A 25,677-nucleotide genomic window follows, 5' to 3' on the forward strand; every position below is an offset into this window, starting at 1 on the left:
GAAAAAAAAAAAAAAAAAACATTTATTACAGACAACGTGACTTTATATTCACACTGACATCACTGGTATCATTACTTCATGTTGATAAGATCAGTGACGATTCCTTGCAAATTCTCAGCAGTGTTTCCTTTAAAAGTACTGAAAATATAATTTATAGTTTTTTTCTAGAAAACTCATAAAAACCTCACTGTACAAATCTTAATCTTTAATATAATAATAATAATAATAATAAGTGAAATAAGTATAATATTAATATTGTGCCCATTGTAGATGCACAACTTCAGCCTCTTATATTGAACCTTGAGCCTACAGTGAAATTCTGCACAACATTGTTTAGCTGATGCTACTTATGCTTAGCCACTTATTTTTATTTAATTTGAATAAAACCAATTTATGCTTTTAATTTGGGTGTTAGCAGAAGTTTTAATTATACTGAGATGTTCTGATCAGAGAGACAATTTGGTCCAATTTGATATGATTTTTATTTAACCATATTTTAACCATAACCATATTTTACCTAACTTCAAACTATTGCTTCTAAAACAAACTTTATACTACACACATCTGCATGCCAATTCTGAAATGCCAACTTTTGACCTTTCCAAAATGGCAGAACAGTATTGCCCAGACCCACTCGCTCAAGTGAGAAGGGTGAAAATGTGCTTGTATTAGCTCTGAAAGCAAAAGTTTGGGAAATCTCTAGATCTATACATAATTAAAGGGTAAATACACAGATTTCTTTGTGGTGTACACATAATTATAATTGTATAGTTTTATTTTCACATATATTGTATATATGATCCACATATATAGTATTAACATTACTGCTTAACATAGTGTCACACAACACATTATTGTATCTTTACGTTTGTAAAGGTCCCCTTCACATAAATGTGTTTCATATGGCTGATATTGTGCTCAAGTCTGCTTGAAACTACTCTACTGATGTGGACTACATATGAAATAGGACATTCCTAATTAATCAGTGACATTTCCTGCTCTGTGCTTTGCAGTATAAACTTTAGAAACACAGACACAATAATGTGTCGACTCTGAACAGCTTGAGTCATAACATACAGGTTTAAATACAACACAGTACTGACAGAGGACTGATTTAAAGCATTTCACATTATGGTTGTTTATGTGTTTTTGCATTTTTAATTTGAGAAATCAACAGGACTGTACAGTCACCTGCTAACTCACTACTAACAACAAAAGTGCACAATTAAAGCCATTAGCTAAATGTTAAAACCTACAACAAAACAAGACACTGTCTTGAACTTTGCTTTAAGTAACGTTACTTGTAAATTAAACCATAGAAAACCCATAACGCAAAACCCAAAGTCAACTTTTACAAACCTATTCTGTGCAGCATGCCTCACATTTGGTTGTTGGCCATTTTCTAGTAACAGAGACACTTGGTGGTAATTATCTGCAGTTTTTTCAAATGCTCCACAAATCTCCTTCACCGTCAGTTGTGGTAGTTTCGACATGTTGTTGTTGTTGTTTTGAAATGTCTTCAGAAAGAAAATGCTTATTCACTATTTGTTCCACAAATTGTTTGGTGTCATTCAAACTATTGTAACTTGAATTAACTTCCGCCCCTCTTCTTCTACGTTTTGTTTTGTTTTGCAAACAAGTAAAAAAAGTCCACAGCGCCACCTACTGCCTCGGAGGGTGTAGTCCTATTTCACAGTCTTGTCCTTGAACTGTATTGAAATAATTTCTGTATTGAAATAATTTCTGTATTAAATGCCTTCTGAAGTGTTTATTTTGTAATTGTACGATTCTTCTTCCTCATATATTACAAAACTGAAATAAACCTGCATGTCCAATATGTTATGGTGTCAATAGTAACTCAGTTTTTTTAAGTGTTGGGGGTTATGGGGTTTACAGTAATCATAACCTCTATTATCCCAACAACTATAATAATAATAATAATAATAATAATAATAATAATAATAATAATAATAATAATAATAATAATAATAATAATAATAATGTTATTCTATAAATTTTATACATGCCGGTAGGTGTATTTTTTCAATTTTCATATTTGCCAACAGCTCTTTTTTTCTCTGTGGCCCCTTAGTCGGTCATTCTGGTCCTGAAATGACCTCGTCCTGTGAGATCCTAATGTTTTGAGCAAATAAATTCTTGACACAGTTGCTGGATTTCAACAAAACCTTTTTATTTTCACTGGTAATGTTTAAAAAATCTGCGAGTCTGCTTTGATGCCAACTTAAACATAGTGTGTGAATTGTGTATTTGTGATTGAGTCTGCTGTGAGTGTTTTAGTGCTGTGTAGTGTTTGGTCTGTGTGTGTGTGTGTGTATATATATATGAATGTCAGATTGCTTGATAAGGCAACATGCAGTTGTCAGTTTCCATTGGCCTCAAAGTAAAAACACACAAACCTACTCCAGACACAAACACACACACAAACACATTTTGCTGGCTGAATCCGTCCTATGTTAACACACACACATATACTTCATACACACACATACAGTGCATACGGACACACACTGTAGCTGGGCAGACGAGCAGTGAAAGGGGACATGACAGGGACGGTAGAAGAGAATTGTCTGATTGGCTGATACAGTTGAAGCGTGGCGCAGGAGCTTCAGAACAGCAGAGATTTAGACTAATTAGTGTGAAGACCTCCAGTAAAAACTACCCTAAAACAGCTACATATCTGTAAGTTTAAGCTGTGCAAAGAACTACACATGAAGCTCACATCTATGACAAAACCCAAATCTTCATCCTGCTTCTTAGCAGACTGATTCCCTCCCTATATGAACTCAAAAAACCAACTAACTAATGTCCAGACTGCTATTTTTTCTAAATCTTAGCGCCATGCAAAACAGTTTCACAAAGATTCAAAAGCAACTACATGACAAGAGGTAATCATTATTATCATTATCAGCTTTTTGTAACCCTTCAGTGAAGTGAGGCTATCGAACCTGAAGACACTTACACATTTGGAAGATGTTAATCAGCATGAATGGATAATTTTCTTAGTTAGTTATTTAAGTTAGAGCAACACCGTCTTTTTCACATAAACAATTTTTATGTTTATATGCTATTGACGCTGATTTTGGGCTGGGTTGTGACGAAAAAGGGAGATTTGCATTAGCCAATAAACAATTAGCAATCACGTCTGCTTTTTTTCAGGGAGATGCTCATGTTTAAATTTATTTAAACCAAACACTGCTGACTGTTAGTTGCTTATTATTTTATAGCTAATATGTTCTGTCTCCTCACTTTAACTGCTTATTGAACATGATCCAAGTTAACGCTCTAACATCTGAGAAATTCACAGCTGAGTGCTGTGAGTCGCTTCTTAGTTAAAGATGCTGAAATAATCCTGTTTCTAAATGCACACTAAGCTGTACGAGGCTACACAAAAACAGCTGCTACTCTATAATTCGACAAGTCACTCTACACGTCTGTTCATGCAGTCTATTGCAGCTACTTAACTACAGCACACATAACAGAATGATCTGTCTTCAATGTGCAATCCCCTGCACAAGCCCCTGGAGTTCTAGTTTATACGCCATGCATACACACATGTAAGTTAACATGGACACACAAAAAGCAGCTTGCACACTCTCTCACACCCTGCCTCTGTCACACAATGAGTTATTGTTGTGGACTACTGCGGCGTAAATGTATTTACACACCCCATAGTTTCTTTTCTATGGTTATAATTTGTTTGCCCTGTGCATGTATCTATGCTGGTATTTTTGGTATGTACTATATGTGTGTGTGTCATAAATATGCCTAATGAAGGTGTGCCTTTTGTTTTGTTTGTGTGTGTGTTTCCCTATCGACTGGTAGGAGTGGGGGCAGTAACGACATCAGGGTTCATATCAGGACAACACCAACACACAAGTGAGAAGAAGGCAAGAAGGGAAAATGGAGGAAAAGCTACAGGCTGCAGAAGATCAGAGGCGATGAGGAGGGTGTGAGGACAAGTGACAGGGGGCTGCTGAGGGGTGAAATGGGGGTGAGGTATCAGGGAGTAACAGGGAAGGGCTAATGTGCAGCATCTGGTAGAGTCTGTTGTCGGTTTTGGTTCAGTACAGTCACAAAAAAATATGTTGAACATCTGGAGTCTGGTACAGCGAGGCAGGAGGAGCGGAGGGCTGCTGGAGAGGACGGGAGCGGCGGTCCTGAAGACGACTAATACCCCTGCAAAGAAGGAAAGGATGAAAAAATAGACTTAAATTAGTGTCAATAAAGTATTTATTTAGAATAAATGCAGTAGTATCACAATGCAACATAAAAAAGAAGATTGCAAGTGGAAATGAAACGACATAGATACAACATAGTCAAAACCAGTTCACGGGTTATGAGAAGTGGTGCAGTTAAGCATCATTCTGCAGTTCTTTGATTTACTTTTGTGATTCTACTTCACTGGATAGAATTATTGTATCTTTTACTCCACTGCTCCTTTTTTCTGACAGCTCATGTCACTTTTAACATTACACCATGTACTGCTAGAGATTAAATGAGTCTTTCCCAGCTTTTTGTCCATACTCACTACAAAAAAAAAAAAGATTTATTCACTTATGTCTCATTGTTTCCTTCAAGTTTTTATGCTCAAAATCTTAAAATGATTCAATATTCCACAAACAAAGCAGTTTTTTGTTCGCTTACAGTTTCCTGCGTTTGTAAGAGGACTTTGACAGGGGGAACACATTACCACGGATACAACATTGTTTTTTTGCTCACACGGCAACAGCTCGACTGCTGTTAGCTTCTAGATATTAGCCTTGCAAAACAAAGGTCTGATCACAGAATAGAGAAATCAAATCCACTAGAAATCCTCCGGAAGAACAAAAGCAACCAGGAGCTGAGGAGACTGAGAAAACGTTATTATTATTATTATTATTATTATTATTATTATTATTATTATTATTATTATTATTATTAAAAACCTTTGGTTTAACCTGTAATTTTGTACTCTATTTTAGATTTTTTCTGTTCTGGCATTTTTAAGCTTTGATGTCATTTTACTCTGCTGATGTGACGTGAACTTTAACTTTGGCAAATCAATAAAGTGCTATCTTGACTTATCTAAATACACATGACTAGATGAAGTCATGAGGTTTAATGATGAAAAAACTGTGAATGGACGAAAAAAGTAAGACAGAAGTGAACTTCTCTGATCTCTGTTGCTGTAATGAAATCAGAACTTGAGCAAATGTTTTTGGCTGCTTTTCACCTCACAGGAACATTGTTATTATTACTGAGTTTAAATATTCTATAAGTAATAATAAATAATCTCCTGTGCTTTCATCACAGTAGCAACAACAGGAACAGCAGGTCGGTCTGTTTTTCTTACCTCTCCTCCTTCACCACCCTGCTCCATTCCCCCATATTCTCCCTGTAGGATGAAACCAGAAGAGTGAGAATCAGACACAATAGAGAGGTGCAGCAGACACTTCTGGGAAGATGCTGGAATGAGGTGGTGGCAACACCCATCTATGTAGCTTTCATTTTCATTTACCAGCAATCCTAACTCTTACTTTCATGCTTACAATATTTCTATTGCAGTCAGTTAGTTGATTAGTGTATTAGCGCACGTAAGAGTGAAATATAACCTTTACCTGCCAGGCTCTAGGTGCACAGGCCTCATTCAGCCTGAGAAGGCTGTAAAGCTATTTTGTGCATGCCAAGAATATATCTACTGCCTCATGTGATGTGCTGAGAGCTTGTATGTTACTTATCGCTACATGGTTAGAAATGACAAATTTCTAGCAGTAGTATTAATTGCCTAAAACCTCATACATGTGTGAGCATCTAAAGAAGGTTTCAGAAGCAGAAGGTCAGAAGAAAGTAATGTGTTGGTTCCTTCATGCTTTTTCCCAGTTCGTGTTATCCAACAAATTTATTTTACAAAAAGCCAAAATAATATACGAATTTCTACTTTTTAACTTGGGAAGCATCACAGCAGCTTCTGTTTCTCTTTCTTCTCTTGACGCTCACTTTTAAGGGTTATTAGCTAATATACACCAGTTTATTAGGCACATCTGTATAAATTAATGTGATCCAGTGATGCCATACTGCAACATGTTCAACCTTAAACAAAGTGATTTTGCAAAAAACTTGACTTTATTGTGGATCTGTTGGATTATATTGTACAGTATACCCAATAAACTGGTTACTTCAAGCATTTAGCATGCAGATAATCCCCTGTCTATCTGTTCTTCATCCCAGCCCACCCCAGGATGACCTATGACCCCAACACTGTTTTGTCCAATAGGCACCTCGTATACAGGCTCCTCCTATCAGGAAAACACAAATGAAACACAGACAAAATAAGAGACATTGCCACAATATTACAACAGAACAGGCAACACACAAGACACAGAAAGACCAACCAGTGGTGCAGGCATGCAAAGCCAAATGTGAGATGTAAGAACATCTAACGTTTGACGACAACTTTAAAGCACAAAGAGGGTGTTATCAGTGTTAGGTTTTAAAACCTTCCTTATACTACCGTGAAAAATGTTTTGAAAAAGCATTTAGATTATAATAAAGTACAAAACCATAATGGTTTAATAGATACCTGATAATGACAATAAGCATTAAATGCATCATGGAAAAAAATTTTAAAAACACAGTAGTATATGTAAATATAATATAAATTATAAATACATTTTTATGTCGTACTGCAATTCTCTGATGTGTTTATGGTTAAAGAACTCTGTCTAGTGGCCGACTTCTTTGTGATGTTGTTCCCATCCTTAGAAAAGATGTTTGTTGGGCTGGGCCCTCTGTTCTCAGCTGTGTGCTCCAACCCTGGAAGGTGTTGGTGCAGTGTCACCGTGGTAACTCACCTGGTTGATCATCCCGGTTGACGCGGCGATGTTCTCCACACCCTCCACTGTGGCCTGTGACACGTCGTTGGCTCCGGCAGTTGCTGTGTCTCCGACGATGTTGGCCTGATCCACGGTCCTGTTGGCCACTGGGGGGCAGAGTGAAGAACAGTTAGAGGTAAAATAGAAACACCAACCTACACCGACACAACACAGACACATTGGGGATGAGAGAATTGGTGTCAAAGCCAGTATTTCTGTACTTCTGGAGAATAGAACAGCAAGGATAGTACTGGATGGCACCACAGATAAGCTTTAGGGCTTACTCTTTATCAGAGGTGGGGCAGTTTACTAGACCAATATTAGCCACTGTAGATGTGTTTTTTATTACCATTTCCCCCTAAGGTTTGCATTAAGAGGTTTACTATATGTGACTGAGTAATGGACTAGTGTACAGTATGTAACATGAAGGCCACACAAAACCTTTCTTACCTGTGTTTACTGATGACACAACTCCCTCCTTTGTCTTGCTGCCTGAGAAAGAAAAGGAGGGATTAGAATCACAAATTTAACAAATCTAGGTATTTGCCCTAATTAACATGTGAACAACACAGTCACATTCATTAATAATTAATAATTACTTAAAGGGGGTTCAGCCATTCTTTGTATTTACTTTGACATTTCTAAATCACCATAAAATTGTAGAATTATTGCAGGAAGTATTGTATTTCTGTATGTCAGGTTGCTTCTTTTGGCTGCTGTTGCCGACACTAGACTCTGACGTGACCTTCCTGAGAGTGTCAGATCAGCAAGGTCCATTGCTCTTTCTAAAAATACAATCAAACCCTGTTCTACTCAGTGTCCTTTCAGTGTGACTGAGTTTTGTTTCTGCTTCTTTGTTTGCTTGCATTGTTTCATCTTTCTGTCTTTCTTTCACAACCTTGAAAACTAGAGTGTTTCAAAGCTCAGTTGACTTGACCATACAGTATTTGTGCGATTTTCAGATCTATTTATTAGAAAACATCCATTGAATAGCATCAACTCTACATATCACTCTCTGCTCACCAGCCCTGTGCTCTAGTCTGATCCCAAGCAGATTAAATTGTGGTTATATAATCTCATGGAGTGAGGGATCAGAGGAGAGAAATACCTGCTCTAAAAAATTAAAGGGATTCGTGGTTGAAGGAAGAAACTAAGAAAGAGCAAGAGAAATAAGTCTGCTGACTAACACCAGGTTGTGCACACTGACTGTTGTCTCTTTGTACTTTCACACAGATGCTGTTATTTACTGTATCCTGCATTAGTCTGTCCTCTCTCTGTCTCCTGCATCCCTCCATCTCTGCACGCTCCCCGTGGTACATAAGCCACGTGCCTAAGTACACACACACACACTGCAATGACACAGCTTCTTTCTCTTAGTCAGGAGAGAGAGCCTCCTGACTGTTTGCACTGATAAAATTATTGTGGTGACCTGTCTGTCACCATCAGAAAAACAAACAAGCTCTATGAAAGAGTGTGCACTTTCTGGTGCAACATGTCTTATTTTTTAGCACTTATTTAAAACAACAATAGAACATAAGCAGGTATAAGTGCGTGAGGACTTTTTGTATTATGAAATAATGGCTCAAATGGGCACAAATGCAGGTTTCTCAGTTTATCCACAGGATGATTTGTAGTGTAGCAGTTCAGCTTGGAGTGAACTGACACTGAGACATTAATATGTTTATACACACTCGCTATATAACCAGACATTAAAGGAAAGCTGGGCGGGTAACAGACTAGGAGACTGTGATGTGTAATGAATAGACATTTACAGGACAAAAACTGACTCCTCTTTTTAAGTTGTAGCAGGACAGTACAAATCCCTTTCTGGAAAAACAACCAAAGCCACATTTTTGCAAAATATTCTGAGAAGAAACTCTTTCCTCTCAAGCAGGGGTGGTTCTAGGAGTCTATCCTTAGGGGGCCATAGCCCTCACTACTGTATAACATCATTACTGATGTTAATCTGTGTTAGCGCGTTGATGGGGAATTCCATCATGTATTAGCATTGAGCTAATAGGCTAGTTTTTAACACATCATGGCACATTTTCCTTGTCATTTGACTAGGGTAGGAAACACGTCATAGTGCTGTAGATATTTAAATGTTCTGTCAGTTTTGATATCTTTTTTTTTGTATGTTTCCGTTTTACAGTGCCTTCATTTGGGAGGCAAATACACAGCCTGAATGAGCAGCTCTCTCATATTGGAAACTGTTCACCTTTTATTCAGGGAGGGCAGAATAATCAGAATAGCAAAGAGAATATATAAAAAAAAAGAAAACTGGTTTTCTGATAACATTTAATCAAGTTGTTTTTTTTTGTTGTTTTTTTTTTGTTATTTTAAAAAGTAGAAATTATACTTTCAACAAATTTTAATAGTTTGGTAGTTGATCATGTAAGGGGCTTAAAGCCCCCCTAACAAGGATCTAGAACCGCCCCTGCTCTTAACGTTTAATTTATTTATCAATGAAATGTTAATATTTATATCATAATCATTTAAAACTGATTACAAAAACATGTGCAACCAGTATATAGATAATAAACAACTACATAAAACAATAAATGGTAAAAAACAGCTATTGTATATAGCTATATGCTATATTCTATATGCAATCTGTGTTCAGTGACTTGTGGGATGTTTAATCATTTCAAAGTACGTCTCGCTGTCTCTCCAAATTTGGCCTGTGTGTGAAGGCGAGCATGCAGACCTTGATACTAAGTACCCATAGTCACATGCTGACATTCGCACTCTACTGCAGGCAGATACAGTGACTTATCTGAGCCATCAACCCTCTCCACATCAGTGATCACATCCTCTCTTGTGGTCTGCATTTTCTTTTTCTATCTTTTCTCTTTAGCTCTGAGTTCACTTTTACCTTTCCTCGCCTGTACCTGAGCTTGTCACCAGCCAGGTTTCATTTCCCAGTGGGTATCATCCGTCCACCTCCTCTATCATCACTCTATCACTAACTGTCTCTCTTCCTGTCCATCCAGCTGTTCATACAGAAGCCACAAGACTAGAAGCTTTACCCCCTCCCTCTCTTGCTTTCTGTCCCTACCCCTCCATATCCCTCTATCCTTCCATTCTTCCCAAGCTGGTTGGATGGGATGAGGGGTGGAGGTTGGGGACTTGTTTTAAAAGCTGTGGGGGAGGAAGGTGAGTTGTCATCAAAGCTGCACGCACTGGCAGCCAAATTCTGCTGCTGCAACGTCACAGACACACACAAGGATGGGGGGAGGACGAGGGGAAGGGAGGGGGTGATTGGAGAGCAAATTGCTGCAATGCTCAAGCGATCTTTGCCCCATCTGCCTCACCTCTCTCCCCTTCCCTCGCTCTGTCCTCACTCATGCAGCTTGTGACATTGACTCTTATACATACATTGATTTCCAGTGTCATCGTCATGATTAAAATTGTGATGCTGTTGTCAGAGTGGCTGTGAGATGGACTGCAGACTTCCACTCCGCTAACTCCTCACCCACCCTCCTACTTTTACACCCACCTCTCCTCGCCCCTCTCAGATAGACGAAAAGCCTGATACCCAGGGTAACCTTGGGATCTGATGCAGTCATTGCTAAAGACCAGGAAGCTACAGCAGGACCACAAGTATCATGGCATTTACTATAAATTAACACATTTTTGTTAAATTAAATGCTCCATCTTCATAAGCATGCGGTTTCATTGTGAATTTTACATTTATTTGAATAAATTGCTAATTACATACACTAGCATCACTCTCTGTTAAATGTGGGTCAACTTATCTGTACGTTGCTCCTTAATGTGAATTATGCCCTATTTAAGAACCTGAGGCAGCACCTTCACAAGATCTTGCAGTGTCCCTCCTTTCTCCTTTCTTCTGTACTTTCCCTTTTTTTTTCTAAAACAGGACAGTCCTCCACTAGTGTCTGTCCTGCTACCCAGTAACAACTTTTTCCCATATGCCTCGCTCTAACCCCACACCCCACCCCTTGCCCTGCACCAGTCCTGCAGCAGAGTCTTGCCAGAGCATACTCCATCCCCTTCTTTCTATTCTTTTTTCTTGTCTCAGATGTCCCAGACATGGACACCCATGGGACCCCACCTTAAAAAATGCAAAAGCATGATGCAACCACACGTAAAAACATGAATGCATCTCCCCCTAAACCCACCAACTTTGTCTTCTGCACCTACCTACATACATCACCCCTTCTTTGGTCTTAGCTGCTGCTTCCTCCATGCCAGCTTTGGTCTTTTCTGCGGCGGCCACAACGCCCTCCTTGGCCATGGAGAACCCCTTCATCAGTACATCCATCTTGAGTGATGAGACGGCTGGACTCCCCTGCTCCAAACGGGCTGGCCTGGCTGGTGCTTACGGTGAATGTGCAGAGGAGATGATGTGAGGGCGTGTGCGTCTGTGAGAGTGCGTGTGTGCTGGTGGCACCTCTTCCTATTGGTGGTTCAACAGAGGGCTAAGATGACTGCACAGCAGGACTACAGCATGAAGACTGAGAGACAGAACGGGGAGAAAACAGCAACTATGCATGAGACGGAGAGGAGGAGGAGGAGGATGAGGATGCTGCAGCATTTTCAAGTCATGCTGCAACCCCGCCCCTCAAGCGTCCCTCCACTCTCATCCGTCTTTCTCCTGATGATGCTCACTCATGCTCAGCACAGCCTCTGGCTTGCTCTTTGCATATTGTAATGGGGTTGACATACCTTTTTAGATGCCGAGCTTGCGAGCACTGTTACATAACTAGAAGAGCTTCAGAGCTGGAAATGAAGAGGAATTTCTGTTTCACATCATACAGTATGCCATGTGAGAGTTTGTCATGTAATCTGTGATTACATCACACAGCTTGCCCTAAAGATGTGATTTCCTCTTTCTTCTACATTTTCTGGGTATTTCTTAAAAGTATCTGGTTGTGTAACATCATTTTGAATGTGTCTATTATTCCCTTTAATGTAGTATAATGCCAGTGAAGTCTCACTGAAAGGAGAGACAAAAAGAGCGCTTGCAGTCATTTTTGTTGTTATGATAGGAGAAAAAATGCTTTGTCATCTCTACCTGAATGAGTCACAACTTCCCCTCCTCCTCCTTTTCCTATTTCCACCAGACAGGCTGACTCAGCAGTACAGCAATTCAGTGCATGTCGTTGATATGACTCCATTTATATATTTTCATTGTTCAATCAAACAGGGGAACAAAAAAGAATCTGCTGCTGGGTCATGATATTCATGGCATTTGGTTTATATACCTGATAAAGCGAAGTCAAGAGGGATATAGGAGTGATATATTTGGAACACACTGATCCATGAAGTGCTGTTTAGCTGTTGCAGAGAGGCTGGCTCATCATGACTGTACAGGATCACATTGCCCTCTGCTGGAGACAAGAAATCTTTCAGTATGACACAGTTTTACGGCAGTACTGATGGTTTGCTTAAAAATGTAACAGATCATTCGGACTTCAGGTGGTGTTTTAGCATTTTTCAGCTTGGCTGTTTGGCCTGCAACTTCACTGGTTTGGTCTCATTACTCTCATCAGCATCATTTCCTCCCTAAAAAAACTAAAAAATTGCACTGTGTGTTACCTGGCCAGCACCAAATGGCCACTAGCTTACTTCAAGCTAAGCAGAATCAAAAATAGAGTTAAGGAGTCAAACGTTTCTGTCAATAGTGAATTGAAAGCTACAACAGAGCTAAAGGTAGAGTGAGTGGATGAGTCAGATGCTCATGTTTGTTGCATCAACTTTATGATGTTATGTTTAAATCATGTTCCATTTCCTCCAGAGTGGTCCTTTCGTCAGAGATGTCTATAAATTACTCCATCATCAGAGGCCTTTCTTTTAATTTAAGGCCTAAATCCATTCAACAACAAAAAACTTTGTGAAAGCAGAAGCAGTAATAGTATAAGCTTTGTCAGCTCTGTTAGCGTAGTTCAGTTATTTTGAATGTTGCCCGTTAACAAACATTAGATCTTTGTGATATGACATTCAGTTTTTGCAAAGTCAAAACACCCTTTCAGTCCCAGCGGCTCTATAATTGGCACTATGCAATGCCACTAGTTGTGATTTCATTCAGCTGTATAGTTTAAAGAAAACATTTATTCACATTGATATCAGTACATTTCTTGAGTGCATTTTTACATACTGTATTTGTGCATGTAGCTAAACGTCTCTGTGTAGTTCTCCTTGTGTGTCGTCTCACAAACAGACTCATAGTGTTGAAATTCACAAGTTTGTGTATGTGGTTTATGTACTGAGACGTAATAGAAACATCATCAGTTCTGCATTTTCACTTGAATACGTATTATTTTTTGTACAATTTCTCCTTCATGTAAGAGAGACAGAATCCAAACAAACAGGAAACAAATAAAGAAAAAAAAATCCAAATGCGAGATCAGGTCTTAGCAGTGGATAAATACATTCGACAAGTAATATCAAGCTTATGAACACATAGCATTCTCACACTAACAGTTAGTATCTGACATTCTATTAATCTAGTCTACAACACACTATCTCACATTCCTGAGGAGTTTCATCCTCCTCCTGCTTCGTTTTTCTCTCCTTAATTTATCCCCTCTTCCTGTGCTTTTGTCCATGTTTGCTTTTGTCCTTGACATATCATCATACTCTCTGTCTCTCTGTCTGTCTCTCTTTCTTGCTTTCCTGATCCTCTTCATTACTGGACGTTGAGGATCTGTGCAGACAGTCCATTGTGCCAGTTCTTCAGCTTGGCAAAACGAGGCCCTTTCATCTCTGACTCAAACTTCTCTCTAATGTTGAGGAAGGGAGGACAAGACTATTAAACCAGGACATTTGCTGTATACATGTTTAGAAAACAGTTTAACATTTCTTTTTGAGAGATTTGTGAGCGGTCTGATATTTTTGTCCCACTCATTCATCCCAACAAAGAATCAACGTGTTGTACACTATCATCGACTGTTGAAATGATAAACCTAGTCACTGCCTGTAATTGTAATTTTCCTTATGCTTATGATAACAAAATTCTGACGGTGCTGATATTTCTTCAAAATTAAGGAGATTAACTCTTCCTCACAAGTCCACTCTTACCTCGACCTCTGCAGGGCTTCCTCATCTGGATCTTGCACTGTATGGAGAGATAGATTTATTGACTAATGAGATGAACAAAAAACTAGGATTAGCAGAAATGATTATCAAGCTGATAAGGTGTGGTGTGGAAGGAAGGGAAGAAAGAAGCAGCCAGAGTACTCACGGTATTCAGTGCCAGTGATGTGAGCCAGCATCCTGAAACTCCTGGACTGCAGGTTGGCAGCACGTCGAGCCCAGTCAGACATGTTCTGGGTTGACTCTCCTGGCCTGATAACTGCCTGGTACACTGGAGACGCATAGTCTACCACAGGTTCCTTGACAGGCAGAACACTGCAGAACAAGATGCTAGGACAGTTAGAGCTCTGAGTGAGTAGTACAGCATGTACTACATGCAAAGTGTAACACTAACCATCATGTTTTATATGCAAGTGATGCACTTCTACCTACAGCAACAGAGAATATGTCACTATTACTTTTTCTGTGTTTTTGTTGTTGTGCATCCATCATATTTCATCTTAGATTTAAAAATAAAATTAAATAATTAATGAAACATAACATATAATTAAACATTTTTTGTGATTTTAACATTGCTGTCTGGGAACTTACTTTGTACTACCATTAGTAGTAGTAATAGTAGTAGTATCAGTGTCAGAGGTTTTCACATTCTATGAAAAGTGTCTTCTATTGTCACATGAAAGGTTTTCAAGATCAAAGCATTACACAGTGTTACACTCTACAACACAGAAAATGAACTATAATGGTCTTTTATTTAATTATCAGCTATTGAAAACATTTTTGAACAATTATTATAAGCGTATTCCTTTACATACAGTACAGTCTTTGTGTTGTCTAGTTTTAAAAGTGCCTGTAGTGTACCGTGCTTTAAAGTCTGGTGTGAGTCCATTCAGCAGGATGAGGCGATGGTGCTTTTTTCTGTATTGTATAATGAATGTTAGAAAAGTAAGTCAATACTGATTGGGCAGCAGTTGTTTGGAAACCTGTGATTGGATACTCAGAACATTCCCATGCCATAAAATCCCATCAGATTCTTGAGGCCACGATGCCTTTTACGTTATAAGAGGATCACAGGAAAAAAAAAAAAAACCTAAACATGAGCTGCACTCTCACACCTTGGCAAAAGTACTACAAAGTACTTTAACACACATAATCAAATCCATAGCGGCCTTATGGTTAGTGAGTTTGTCCATCAACACCTTGGTTTGAAATGTAACACCTCAGAAACATTTGTAAAAAACAAAAACACCACAAAATACATACATTTTCCAAAGATGTTCAGTGGGATATTAGTTTATGTAACATATGGAGCAATGCACAAGCTGTTATGAAGTCATGAGACAAAGGAGCCACATAAATTAAGAGAGGCGAGAAAGAAAAAGAGCGCCGCTGTACTCACGCCAAGGGGGAGCCTGCCTCCTCACTGAGGTCACAATCAGGAAGGAAGGATGGGGAGGAATGGGTTGAGGATGGCACAGGTGTGGTTGGTTGGTTGGTTGTTTGGTTGTGGATGAAATGAGCAAAGGAAAGTGGGTGAAAAGCACGGACGAGTATGCACACAGACAACAAGGAAAAGCCCGGGCATATAGTAAAGTGCCACAGACATCTAAGTTTAGCAGCGTTGGTTTCAAGTCTAAAAGCTGCTTTTTGTTTGATCTTTTATGTTTTACACCAATCATGCCCATCTCTGCCTTGGAGATAATGTTTGATCCATGGGTGGATACCAATAGCAGTAAGGGAGAAAATAAAAGGTTGTGTTGTAGTTTGAGTGAACCAACCCTTTAATTTCTCTACAAGCAGGCTGACTTGATCAGTGTGATGTGATGTCAAGAGTGGAAGTGGAAAAAAACACATAGCAGACTGGGAGAAGGGGTTAGTTTGCTGGTGTGACCTCACCTGTCATGGCCCTTAGCCTGTGACTGCCCTGCAATGGCATCCATGATGGCGTCCTGTGAGTACATGCTGATTGGTGTGTTGTACTGGGCGTGAACGATGGTGGCCTTTCCACCTGGACCCCTTACCTCAATGGGCTTGTGGGTGGACAGGGCTGAGTCTTTTAGAGCTATGGGGTTGAAGCTGGGAGTGTACTCCACACTGTCAGTACGAAGGAGGGGTTCATTGGTTGGTGAGTTGAAGAGGAGATTTAAGGTGCCGGGTTGGAAATCATAGGTTAATAGATGGGTAAGGGAGAGGAGAATTTGAAAGGAAAGAAACAAAGAAAGCATCAAAGTAAGAGGAAAAGTCTGGTTTAATTATAGTACAGCAACCGATAGATGTTATACGCCTTCAAATTCAGCCAGAAGCGTCTCTCCCAGTATATTTAAACTGGAACAGGGGCTTCACACACAATGACTTGCTGCTAAGCATCTATTCTGTGTCACTGCTAGTGAATACATACATACTTTTACAGGAGGAAAACTGTATTGAAACCCACATAGAGTACCAGTCACAACATGCTAATGTTTAAAACAACCACCAGGTCAAATCAACAGCACCCCAGGGCAAATTATGTTCTGCGGATTTCAAAGGATGCAACATGAAGCACACTGCAGAAAACATTTTACCAATGCTTACTAAGGCCAAACATGGTTGTATGCACACATAGCACCATTGATCATGCATTAATTCACAGTAATATACTGTAATCCATTCATATTCATAAAATGAATATAAAAGCTGAGGAGAAACAGCAGAGGTGGAAAACATAGCTAGATACCATAGTACATGGAAAAAGAATAAAATCAATGTTACTACTCAATATGCTCAAACTTTCTTCATTGGTTGAATATAGTAAAGTCAAATTGCTACATATGCTGACATCTTAATCCTTTTTTTTAGCGTCATATTGGTTTATGAATTACAAGTATTTGTTGTAAAATCTTTACCTACAGTATAAACTTTTCTCCAGATGCAAGTGAGTAAAATTCTGAAAAAATAACATTTCACATAATCTACTTAGATAAAGTAATGGAAAAACTTAAAGACTGTTCTCAAGTACAATACTTTAGTTTCTTGAGTTGACTTTCCACTTCTGTGCTTCATATGCTGTTAATAATGTCTTCATTTTCAGCCTTTTCAGTGAGTCAGCAGACTTAATATGCTGTTACAGTTACAACATAACGCTTCAGTTCAGCTACAAATGTTGGGCAGATATTCATTCCACACCAGAACCACCAGCAACAGAGCTCTAAAAGCTAATACTGGTATTATTCATGCATATAAATACTGATAGTACTGACTTTGCAGCTGTGTTTGCGATAACCTGAAACACACCAAGGAGAGACGCACAGACAGAAACAAACACAGAAGGAGAGAATTTAATGAATCACCGGAGGTATTTTAGTCTTAACAATGGCGACGTGTGTTGGTAGGAAATAATCTAACTACTGCGCCATCCTGTAATCCTGTGTACAGGCCAGAATAGCAGCTTTGTGTCATCACCGGGATATTTCCCAGCTTCCCCTGCATCATCTGGGAGTGACTGACAAGAACAGAAGTGTCTCAATCACATGACACTGGATGGGGGGCTGGGGAGGGGTGAGGAGACACATTTAGCACAGAACAGACACAAATATACACAACCACGCATACATAACACACAGACACCACCTGATCCACTGGTCTTGATGTTTTTTGGCTATGTGAGTGCACAAGTCTTTCACGTGTAGGTTATAGAGATTGACAAGTAGAGCTTTAAACATATGCTAAGAGCTTAAAACACAGCACCACCTTTCTCAACATTACCTAATACCATCACCACCATGGAGAATAAACACCACGAACTGGCTGAGTAAAGATATGCTGACTGGGGGGCTGTTCCCAGTTAGTAGAATTACTTGTAACAGCACGTTGGAAGTGTTCAGGGTACAGTAGTTAAAAGGGAACATGCTCAGCAGCACCTCACACGTGAGGCATCTCCCTGTAGAGATGAAAGTCTTATCTGAGGTTTGGAAAACAGGTATGTCAAGGATTCAGGGTGATGGTGTGTAATCAGAGCGGAACATTCCAGGACCATGTACAACAGCTGCTCTTTCTCTCTCTCGCGTGTGTGTGTGTGTGTGTGTGAGAGCCAGAGAAATCAATCTCCATACACTCAGTTAGGTGGGGCCACTGGCATGATACTGCCGTCATCGTCCTGCAGTCCTGCCTGGAGCACGTTTTGTGACACCTGACTTGCTGTTGGCCTTTACTGTAAAGCAGCTCAGCTCCAGAGGGGAAAGGCATCAGTGCAGACTGATATCTGATGTGATATGTCAGAGGCCAAGCAGATTACTCTCTTAATTAACCTCCTCAAGTATCCCATGACTGAGGCTTCACCCAAACTCATGCCATCTCACTGAGGAGAGTTCCCTTAATGGTGGCCAAAATTTAAATCCCTCCAAACTCCAGCCATTGAAACATACAGATCACTGATTAGACACAACCCGAACCTTCCTTCATTATGATGAACATGAGAACTTAATCTTGGTCAGTTGAGCTAAAATAAATACATTAGTTATATGCTTGTTTGAGGAACATTATGAAAAACCCAGCTGTTTAAGGAAACCACTGAGACTTTTTTGAAAACACAAACTGCATATTTGTGATGTGGTTTTAAATGTATTAGAGAGAAACTAATGGTCATGGTGATCAGTTAGACGGAGAAATGTGTAGCAACATGGGCTAACTCACTGTTGGTTTGAGATTTGTCACCTCCTTTATTCTTTTCTATGATATTAAACTGCATCCAATTTCTTTTTTTGGATTGAACAAACCATTTTATACTGTCACCTTGAGCTCTTGGAACTTTGAGCTCTAATGCCTAAGTGCCACCTAAGTATCCAAAAGTTTGTTTTAAATGACAAATTGTAACCTTTCTGTGACCCCGCCAGCGATGCCAACGCAAAAAAACAGCTTGACAAGCAAGTCTCTGCTCGGCAAAACAGCAATCAGTTCTGGACTTTGCATTCCCATCAGCATCAGAGGACAGGGGGAGACATAGGCTATTAAAAGTCTAGAAAAAAGAAACTTCAAAAAGGGAAATCAGGGAGCTGACACAGCAAAAATAGTTCATTTTGCAAGATCATCTCCCTGGTTTCACTTTTACTCCTAAAGAACTGAACTGAACAAATCACAAGCCCATTCATGTGCGCTTCTAGCTGCTGTCAACGTGACTCTGTTTTCAACAGCATCTGAGACATTTGAAATGGGGTCACGGGCAACTCAACATTTATTTCAGTGTCTCAGATTTTCCTGATCTTGTAGCCTGATCTCCTGCTCTTGTGTTACCTGGATACAAGCCAGGTATGTTTGTGTGTATGATCCAGAAATAGTGCCAGGTGCAGAGAAGAATGCTGGGATTGCAATGGAAAGGTTCTGAGTATACTTTCTCATCATGGTCATGTTAATGTGGGGTTAAACGAGAAAGGTGCAACTTTGTCCTGTAGAGTGAAAAGTAGTACTTTTGTTATATTAGCATGGTTGGTGGGTTCTTTTTTGTTTGGTTATGTCTGAAGGAGTTAATCTTCTTTTCTCGTTATTACATCCCAGGAGGTCATTCATCCCTTTGATGACCTACCCCAGTGATGAAACTTCCTGTGCAGCAGCTGAGCCCTCTCTTAACTTGCCCTTCATCAGCACCATCTCTCTGAGAGTTTCAGGAGAGTAAAGGCCAATTGGGGAATTGTACTGCCTCCTCTGGCCTGATGCACATTCAGCAGATGGTATGGAGGAGGCAGGGGCTTTGACAGGGGTCAAGAGGAGCTCTGGATCTGTTTTAGGACCTTCGAAGAAGTTCCTTTTAGACAGTTGTTTATCCAGGACAATTTCATCGGACAGCGGCTTCTCTGTTTGGACTTCTTCTCCAAAATGTTTAGGTGTGATCTCCTCTTTCATCTTTTCTAACTCCTTAAAAACATAGGAAGAGATCAATAAAGTGAAAAGTGAGGAGCAGCTCATTTTGTCCTCATTTGCCTGCCCTGTGGTTTGCTGACCTCTGACCTCTGCACACAGTTGCAGAGATCTGTTGCACTGTGAATGTTTTACACTAGAGGGCAGCAGGACACAGCCTGATGGCACCGCACCAACTTGAAACCGTGATATTCTCATTTAGCGCAGGACAAGAATAAAAAACACAGTTACATACACGTGTGGAATGTAAAAGATAACATATGTTTTGTGATTGCGTGAACATATGGGATTTTTGTATGCTGACGTTGTTCATCATTGTGGTTCATGTGTTTATACCTTCTGATGGGGGATGATTGGCATGGGTGAATCCATTCTTGGAGTTGCTGTGGGAACCGGTGCAGGGCGTCTAGATCTGTAGATTATACAGCAATGAATGTTGAAATTAAATGTCTTTAAGAAGATTTGTATGCATGGTTTTCTGACATTACTCACACAATTGCACATTATTATTTAATGTATTAAATAATAATCTATCTATTTATGCAGATTACATTTTTAAATAGGATAATGTTGGCAGCCTCATGTATTGTGAGGTTTTCAACGAAAGAGAAAGAGTAAATGTGCTTTTGGAGTATGTAAAACACATTTTGCTCAAAACGGTATTTTTGTGTCTTAAAATGCGTCCGAAGCAACATAAAATTTCTGTCTACATCTTCTACTTAAATTTTGCGTGCATGTTTTGCTGTCAGTGTGCTGGTTGTTTACTTCTGCATGCTGAGTGTCAGTTTGGCGGTAGCAGACTTGATCTTGTTCTGGGCCTCCAGGTGTGTCATCCCCTCGGTGCTGACCCCATCGATGGCCGAGATGACGTCACCTTGGGCCAGGCTGCCACCTGCTGCCTTGCTGCCTGGAGTTATCTATGGTAGGGTCAACAGAGCAGGTTACACTAGGATACAACACACGCAACTAAAAAGAGATATGGCTACACAAAGACAGGGTGCAGAATGAGTAAACTTACATCTTTGATGCATGTCAGAAAATATTAAAATGTTAAATAGATTGTTTACTTGACTGTTTGTTAATGCCTTAAGTCACAACAGCACTGGAGCTCAGGTGACTGTAATGTATCATCCCACACATTTATTTATGCTGTGTGTAGCAACAGAGGTGCAAAGTGTGCAGGATAGCATAATCTTATTATCTTTATGTTGACTGTGAAAATGACATAGATCCAGCAGGAGAGGAAAAAGCAGCCTGAAGACAAGCTACTGAGATTGTGTAATCTTTAGGCTGAAGAAAGAAATTCTTGTGAACCTTTTACATCTTTGAGCTTTCTTCTTTTTTTTAATCAAAGGACGTGTTTTTATGATCCTTGCTAATTTCTGACTACAAAACTCGATTCTGGTGGTTAAACTATTGTACATAAAGATGAGATTTAACTGAACACTGAGGCCTGCAACATACAGTATTGGGTCTAAACTTACAGTCAACTCATTAAAGAGTTAAAAATAAGCAATGCTGTTGATGCCTGCGGCTTCACTGTGATTGACCCCACTGAGCACCCCCCTGTCAGACACCTGCTACTGACATTCATGTGAGACTGCCTTAATTCTTTCTTATTTCTATTTACATTTCACATTTTATTAACATTATGTCACCATTTCACTGCACATACCGTAATGTTTCTCTGCCTATTCCCAGACTGTCAGATCGTTAGACATTATCCCTTTAGTATGTGAATATGATTCCTTATATAATTGTGTGTGTGCATGTGTGTGTGCACATATTTTTCTATGATTGTGTGGACAAATTTAAGTTTGATATTATATCATTAGTGTAAGGCCACTCAAGGTCCTCACAACTTTGACAGGTGGTTTGAGAGTTGAGACTTGGTCTTAAGCATTTATTAAATGAGTAAATGTAAAGGTAAATATCTGGATTGGTCAGGTTTGTGCTTGGATGTTTAGCCGTGATGGTAAAGGTGGTTATGGATTAGGGAATACCTTATTGTGTGTGACTAAGTGTCCTCAGTTTTAGAAAGACAAGCATATTCTATGTAGAAAGCAGAGTTGCAGTAGATGATAGTAGAAGCTGTAAAACAAGGTAATAGGAGGCAGAATAAAATTATTTCTGCACTGCTGCCTTGATTGTGTGCAATCAAACACACATGCCCAACATGCCGTTATGTATGTATTTATACAATAGATACAAATGATTGTCTCCATAAATTGAATGGAAAACTTTATAGTTTGGAGTAGCGGTCATATAAAATCACTAGAATGCTGTTAAACAGGCCAACAAGATGTGATGCATTATACAAAACTGGCAGAAATCCAAACCATGGCATGTTATGTGAAATTGTAATGGCACCCAGAGTGCTTATGTTAGGCTGCAGAAGGACTCAGGTGTATGTTATACTGTTGGGATTCATCACAACCACAGAATAAGCATCAGATTTAAAGATTTAATGTCATATCTGACACAGATCAAAGCTTAGAGGACATTAAACTAATAGGTGCCTGGAGCTGTGAATCAAAATAACTTTGGCTGATCAACAGCTGAACATCAGTCAGGACCAATGAAGGAACAGGGACAGGGAGTAGAGTTAATGTCCACACTCTTCTACTCAAGTAAGCATCATCTCCTTTGCCTCCTTCCTCTCATCTCTCTGCTGAATCTATCAACCCTACATCCATCCACTCTGTTGTATCAGGAGCAGCTCCAAAAGCTGAAACTGAAACTGACTATAAGCATGGAATAAAGCTTACTAAAGGTAACACAAGCTGCCATTAGCTTCCACGAACTCCCCTCTTCTTTCCTGTTCCGTTCCCACCCCTCTTCAACCATCCAACTCTCCTTTAATGCTATTTAAAGGATGCGCTGTAAATATACCAGCACTCCTGCCAGAGGGAGACACCCAGTCTCTCAGCTGCAGAAGCTAAAACGAATTTTTAACTTGTAATTTTTTGAGTGACACAAGTTAGTGAGTTTATTTAACGGACCATGTTGTTTGTCTGCAGTCACATACCACAGTATAAAGAATTATTATTTTTGACACATTGTTCATTTAATTTGTTTTGAGATTTGACAGCTACAATAAATAAATACATTTCAATATTGTCAACACCTACTATGTATACAAATTGACTGATTGGGTTAAAAACTAATCCCAACTTTTGTTGTGACTTATCAAGCTGATTATAGTCTGTCATGCTAAAATTTAGAGGTAGAAAGGAAAAATTTGGGTAATGTTTTGTAATGTAATGATATTATATGCTTTACTTGTTTTTGAGATTGCAGTTTTCAAACTTAAGCTAACCATGGTAACAGTGAACTAATGCAGCTGGACCTTGGCTTCAGTAAAGCTATTCTGGTCTTTCCACTGCTGCTCTATTCTAGAAATCTCTCTGGCGATTACATCTGAGCCTTCATGTCATCATCAGGAACAGCAACATTACATAACCCCTGCACGACCACTGGTCACACACATATGTACATTATGCACATGCATAGATAAAAGCTTGAAGAAGGTGAAAACATGCAAAGTGTATTTTCAGGTGGATGATCAAGGATCAAGGATGAGTTAAAAAAGAACTCTTAAAGTTCAGGTCACCTTAGTTAGCTGCCATGTAATTATTTAAAGCACTATATTTTGCAGAGTAGAGGGTTCATTAATAAACCTGGTTTTATTAAAGTCATTTAAATATTGAGGAAACTCAATTTAAATGACACCTAGATGTCTGAGAAAGATGAAGAACTTTTGAACCTAATTTAATTTTCACCAAGACACGTACACATCCTTTCATCAGCAGATCACCAAAACAGGACGATGTGATAAAGTGAAGCTTAGTGATGTTAAAATGGTTATGTAAGGCATGGCAAGTTCTGTGTTTACACCCCTGCACATTGTGTATGTTGTGTTGAAGGTCTTTTGTTTCCATTTGCAACCACTAGTGCACCTTTGGCCATAACTCTTTCAGTACATTCCAGTTTTGTATCAGCAGATTGTTAATTTGTCATAATTACTTGTTGTAAAACAGTTCAATACCATATCTTTATTTGTAAGTTGCTTTGTCTCTGGTAATCTGAACCTGTGAGGGTGACTCTGTCCTTACCCTGGAGATAGTGAGAGGCATGTTGAAGTCCTTTCCTCCCTGTAGTCTGAAGCCCCATGGAGCGGAGCCACTCAGAGTTACTGTGTATGCACTCATCTTCGGTTAAAAGTCAACACTCCTCCTGCTAACAACTCCTGCTGGCCGTGTGGTTTCTCCTCCTGCTCGGTGTGCCCTTATTTTCCGTTCTGCCCTGCTGTCCCTGTACCAGCCGGCGCCTCCTCTGTCAGCCCTGGGTTAGCTACCGTCTCTCCCGGTCTGCTTCCAGCTCTCAGGACAAACACCCTGGGGTGGTGGAGGTGCTGGTGGGCGGGTGGGTCAGGTGTTGTTGAACCTCTGTGACACAAACACAAATGGAGGAACACACACAGGCATGCAGTCATGCACACAAATACACACATGTGCAGATAGACACAAACAGAAAGAGAGTGCGGAGACACAGCAGAAAATAGATCTTCAAACTCTTGGTCAAAACCAAAAATGTTCTCAACCAACCTCACATCTGAGATAGTTCAAACTCTCACAAATCAACATTAAATCTAAGATGTAGAAGAGTATCTTGCCTTTGGGGTTGCTGACCGACACAGACAACCTAAGAATAGCTGAAGCCAACAGAGACACAGGGGCCCTGGCCCTTATAAGGCCTGTAACACGAAGCCCTAGAATACTTCACTGCCGATTCACATCGCCAATATAGGCCCCTCTTACTCCAACACATTCTCTCTCTCCTCGTCCCCTCTCTCTCTCAGTTTTATCAGTTCATGCTGCTAACATCTGAACCGTTTGTTCTGCTCCAGGAAACAACAAATTACCCAGCAGAGATTCTCTAGAAACACTCCCACTGAGCTGATTGCATTTCCAGTCCTGTGCTTGTGTGTTTGAATGTTACGGAGCAATTCAATTAGCAGCCACCATCTACAGCTGTTAAGAACACAAACAACAGATCTAGATGTTGTTTAATAGGTTATATGCAATGTGCCTGAACCAGTAAGCTACCACGGTGCTCCATGATACTAAACATTTGATTTTAATAAGGAAAGAGAGAACCATTGACCTGGCCTGCCCATAGGCTCTTAAATACTCGAACAATTTGAGCATTTAGGGGTAACTCTCAGCAACTTTGTGATTTGTCAAAGTAAGAAACCCAAGAATCTTGGGATTGCATTTAATCCTGCCCTCTCATTTTAACAGTGCATCGAAGGCTTCAAGAAGATCACTTTAAAGACCTAGCTAAAATGAACCATTTTCTGACTATAGATTGACAGCCCCTTGTACACTTGATTGTTGTGTCTTATTCTCAGGGCTGCTACTGCTGGTACTTAAAGTCTTATAATGGTTCAGAATGCTGCAGCAAAAACTTAAATAAATCCAGAGAATTGTATCCCTATTGACTCCCAACCTATCCGACTTCAAAGTGCTTCTAATGACATATAAAATACTATAAAATACTAAATGCACTTGCTACTTCCCATCTGTCTGATCTCCTTGAACTCTATAATCTGTACAATCTGTATATCTGTAGAGGACTTTATATGTAAATTTAAAACTCATCTTTGTGCCTTAGATTTCTAGTCTAGTCTTGTTGGACTTCTGTCTCAGGGACAGTGTATTCAATCTAGTATTGTCATGTTGTTCTACCAGTGAGATTACTGTAACCCTTCTAAAAACCTTTAAAGCTCTGTTGTTTTTCTCTAAAGTGCATGAACATCCAGATTGTGTAACTCTATAATAAATGTTTACTG

At 39.6% G+C, this 25,677-nt stretch overlaps 2 protein-coding genes across 4 annotated transcripts; both read right to left on the reverse strand.

Annotated features, from left to right (window-relative positions):
* Positions 1-2,170: 2,170 nt before the first annotated feature.
* sncgb (synuclein, gamma b (breast cancer-specific protein 1)) lies at positions 2,171-11,434 on the reverse strand. Of its 2 annotated transcripts, XM_026350781.1 has the most exons (6): positions 11,040-11,434; positions 7,323-7,364; positions 6,852-6,979; positions 6,279-6,296; positions 5,354-5,395; positions 2,171-4,197 (listed from the first exon to the last, which is right to left on the reverse strand). In XM_026350781.1, the coding sequence occupies exons 1-6, from the start codon at positions 11,158-11,160 to the stop codon at positions 4,189-4,191; spliced, it is 360 nt and encodes a 119-aa protein (XP_026206566.1). In that variant the 5' UTR covers positions 11,161-11,434; the 3' UTR covers positions 2,171-4,188. The 2 variants fall into 2 exon arrangements, with proteins under 2 accessions (XP_026206566.1, XP_026206567.1); XM_026350782.1 differs by lacking the exon at positions 6,279-6,296.
* A 1,496-nt stretch (positions 11,435-12,930) lies between these two features.
* Positions 12,931-24,271, reverse strand: ldb3b (LIM domain binding 3b). 2 transcript variants are annotated; one of them, XM_026350584.1, is made up of 9 exons: positions 23,939-24,271; positions 20,589-20,740; positions 20,160-20,235; positions 17,174-17,196; positions 15,831-16,028; positions 15,334-15,357; positions 14,083-14,249; positions 13,920-13,956; positions 12,931-13,621 (listed from the first exon to the last, which is right to left on the reverse strand). In XM_026350584.1, exons 1-9 carry the CDS (start codon positions 24,032-24,034, stop codon positions 13,528-13,530), a joined length of 867 nt encoding a protein of 288 aa, XP_026206369.1. In that variant the 5' UTR covers positions 24,035-24,271; the 3' UTR covers positions 12,931-13,527. The 2 variants fall into 2 exon arrangements, with proteins under 2 accessions (XP_026206369.1, XP_026206370.1); XM_026350585.1 differs by lacking the exon at positions 15,334-15,357.
* Positions 24,272-25,677: the final 1,406 nt, after the last annotated feature.

Source organism: Anabas testudineus, chromosome 19 (genome assembly GCF_900324465.2).
Source record: "Anabas testudineus chromosome 19, fAnaTes1.2, whole genome shotgun sequence".
NCBI classification, from domain to species: Eukaryota; Metazoa; Chordata; class Actinopteri; order Anabantiformes; family Anabantidae; genus Anabas; species Anabas testudineus.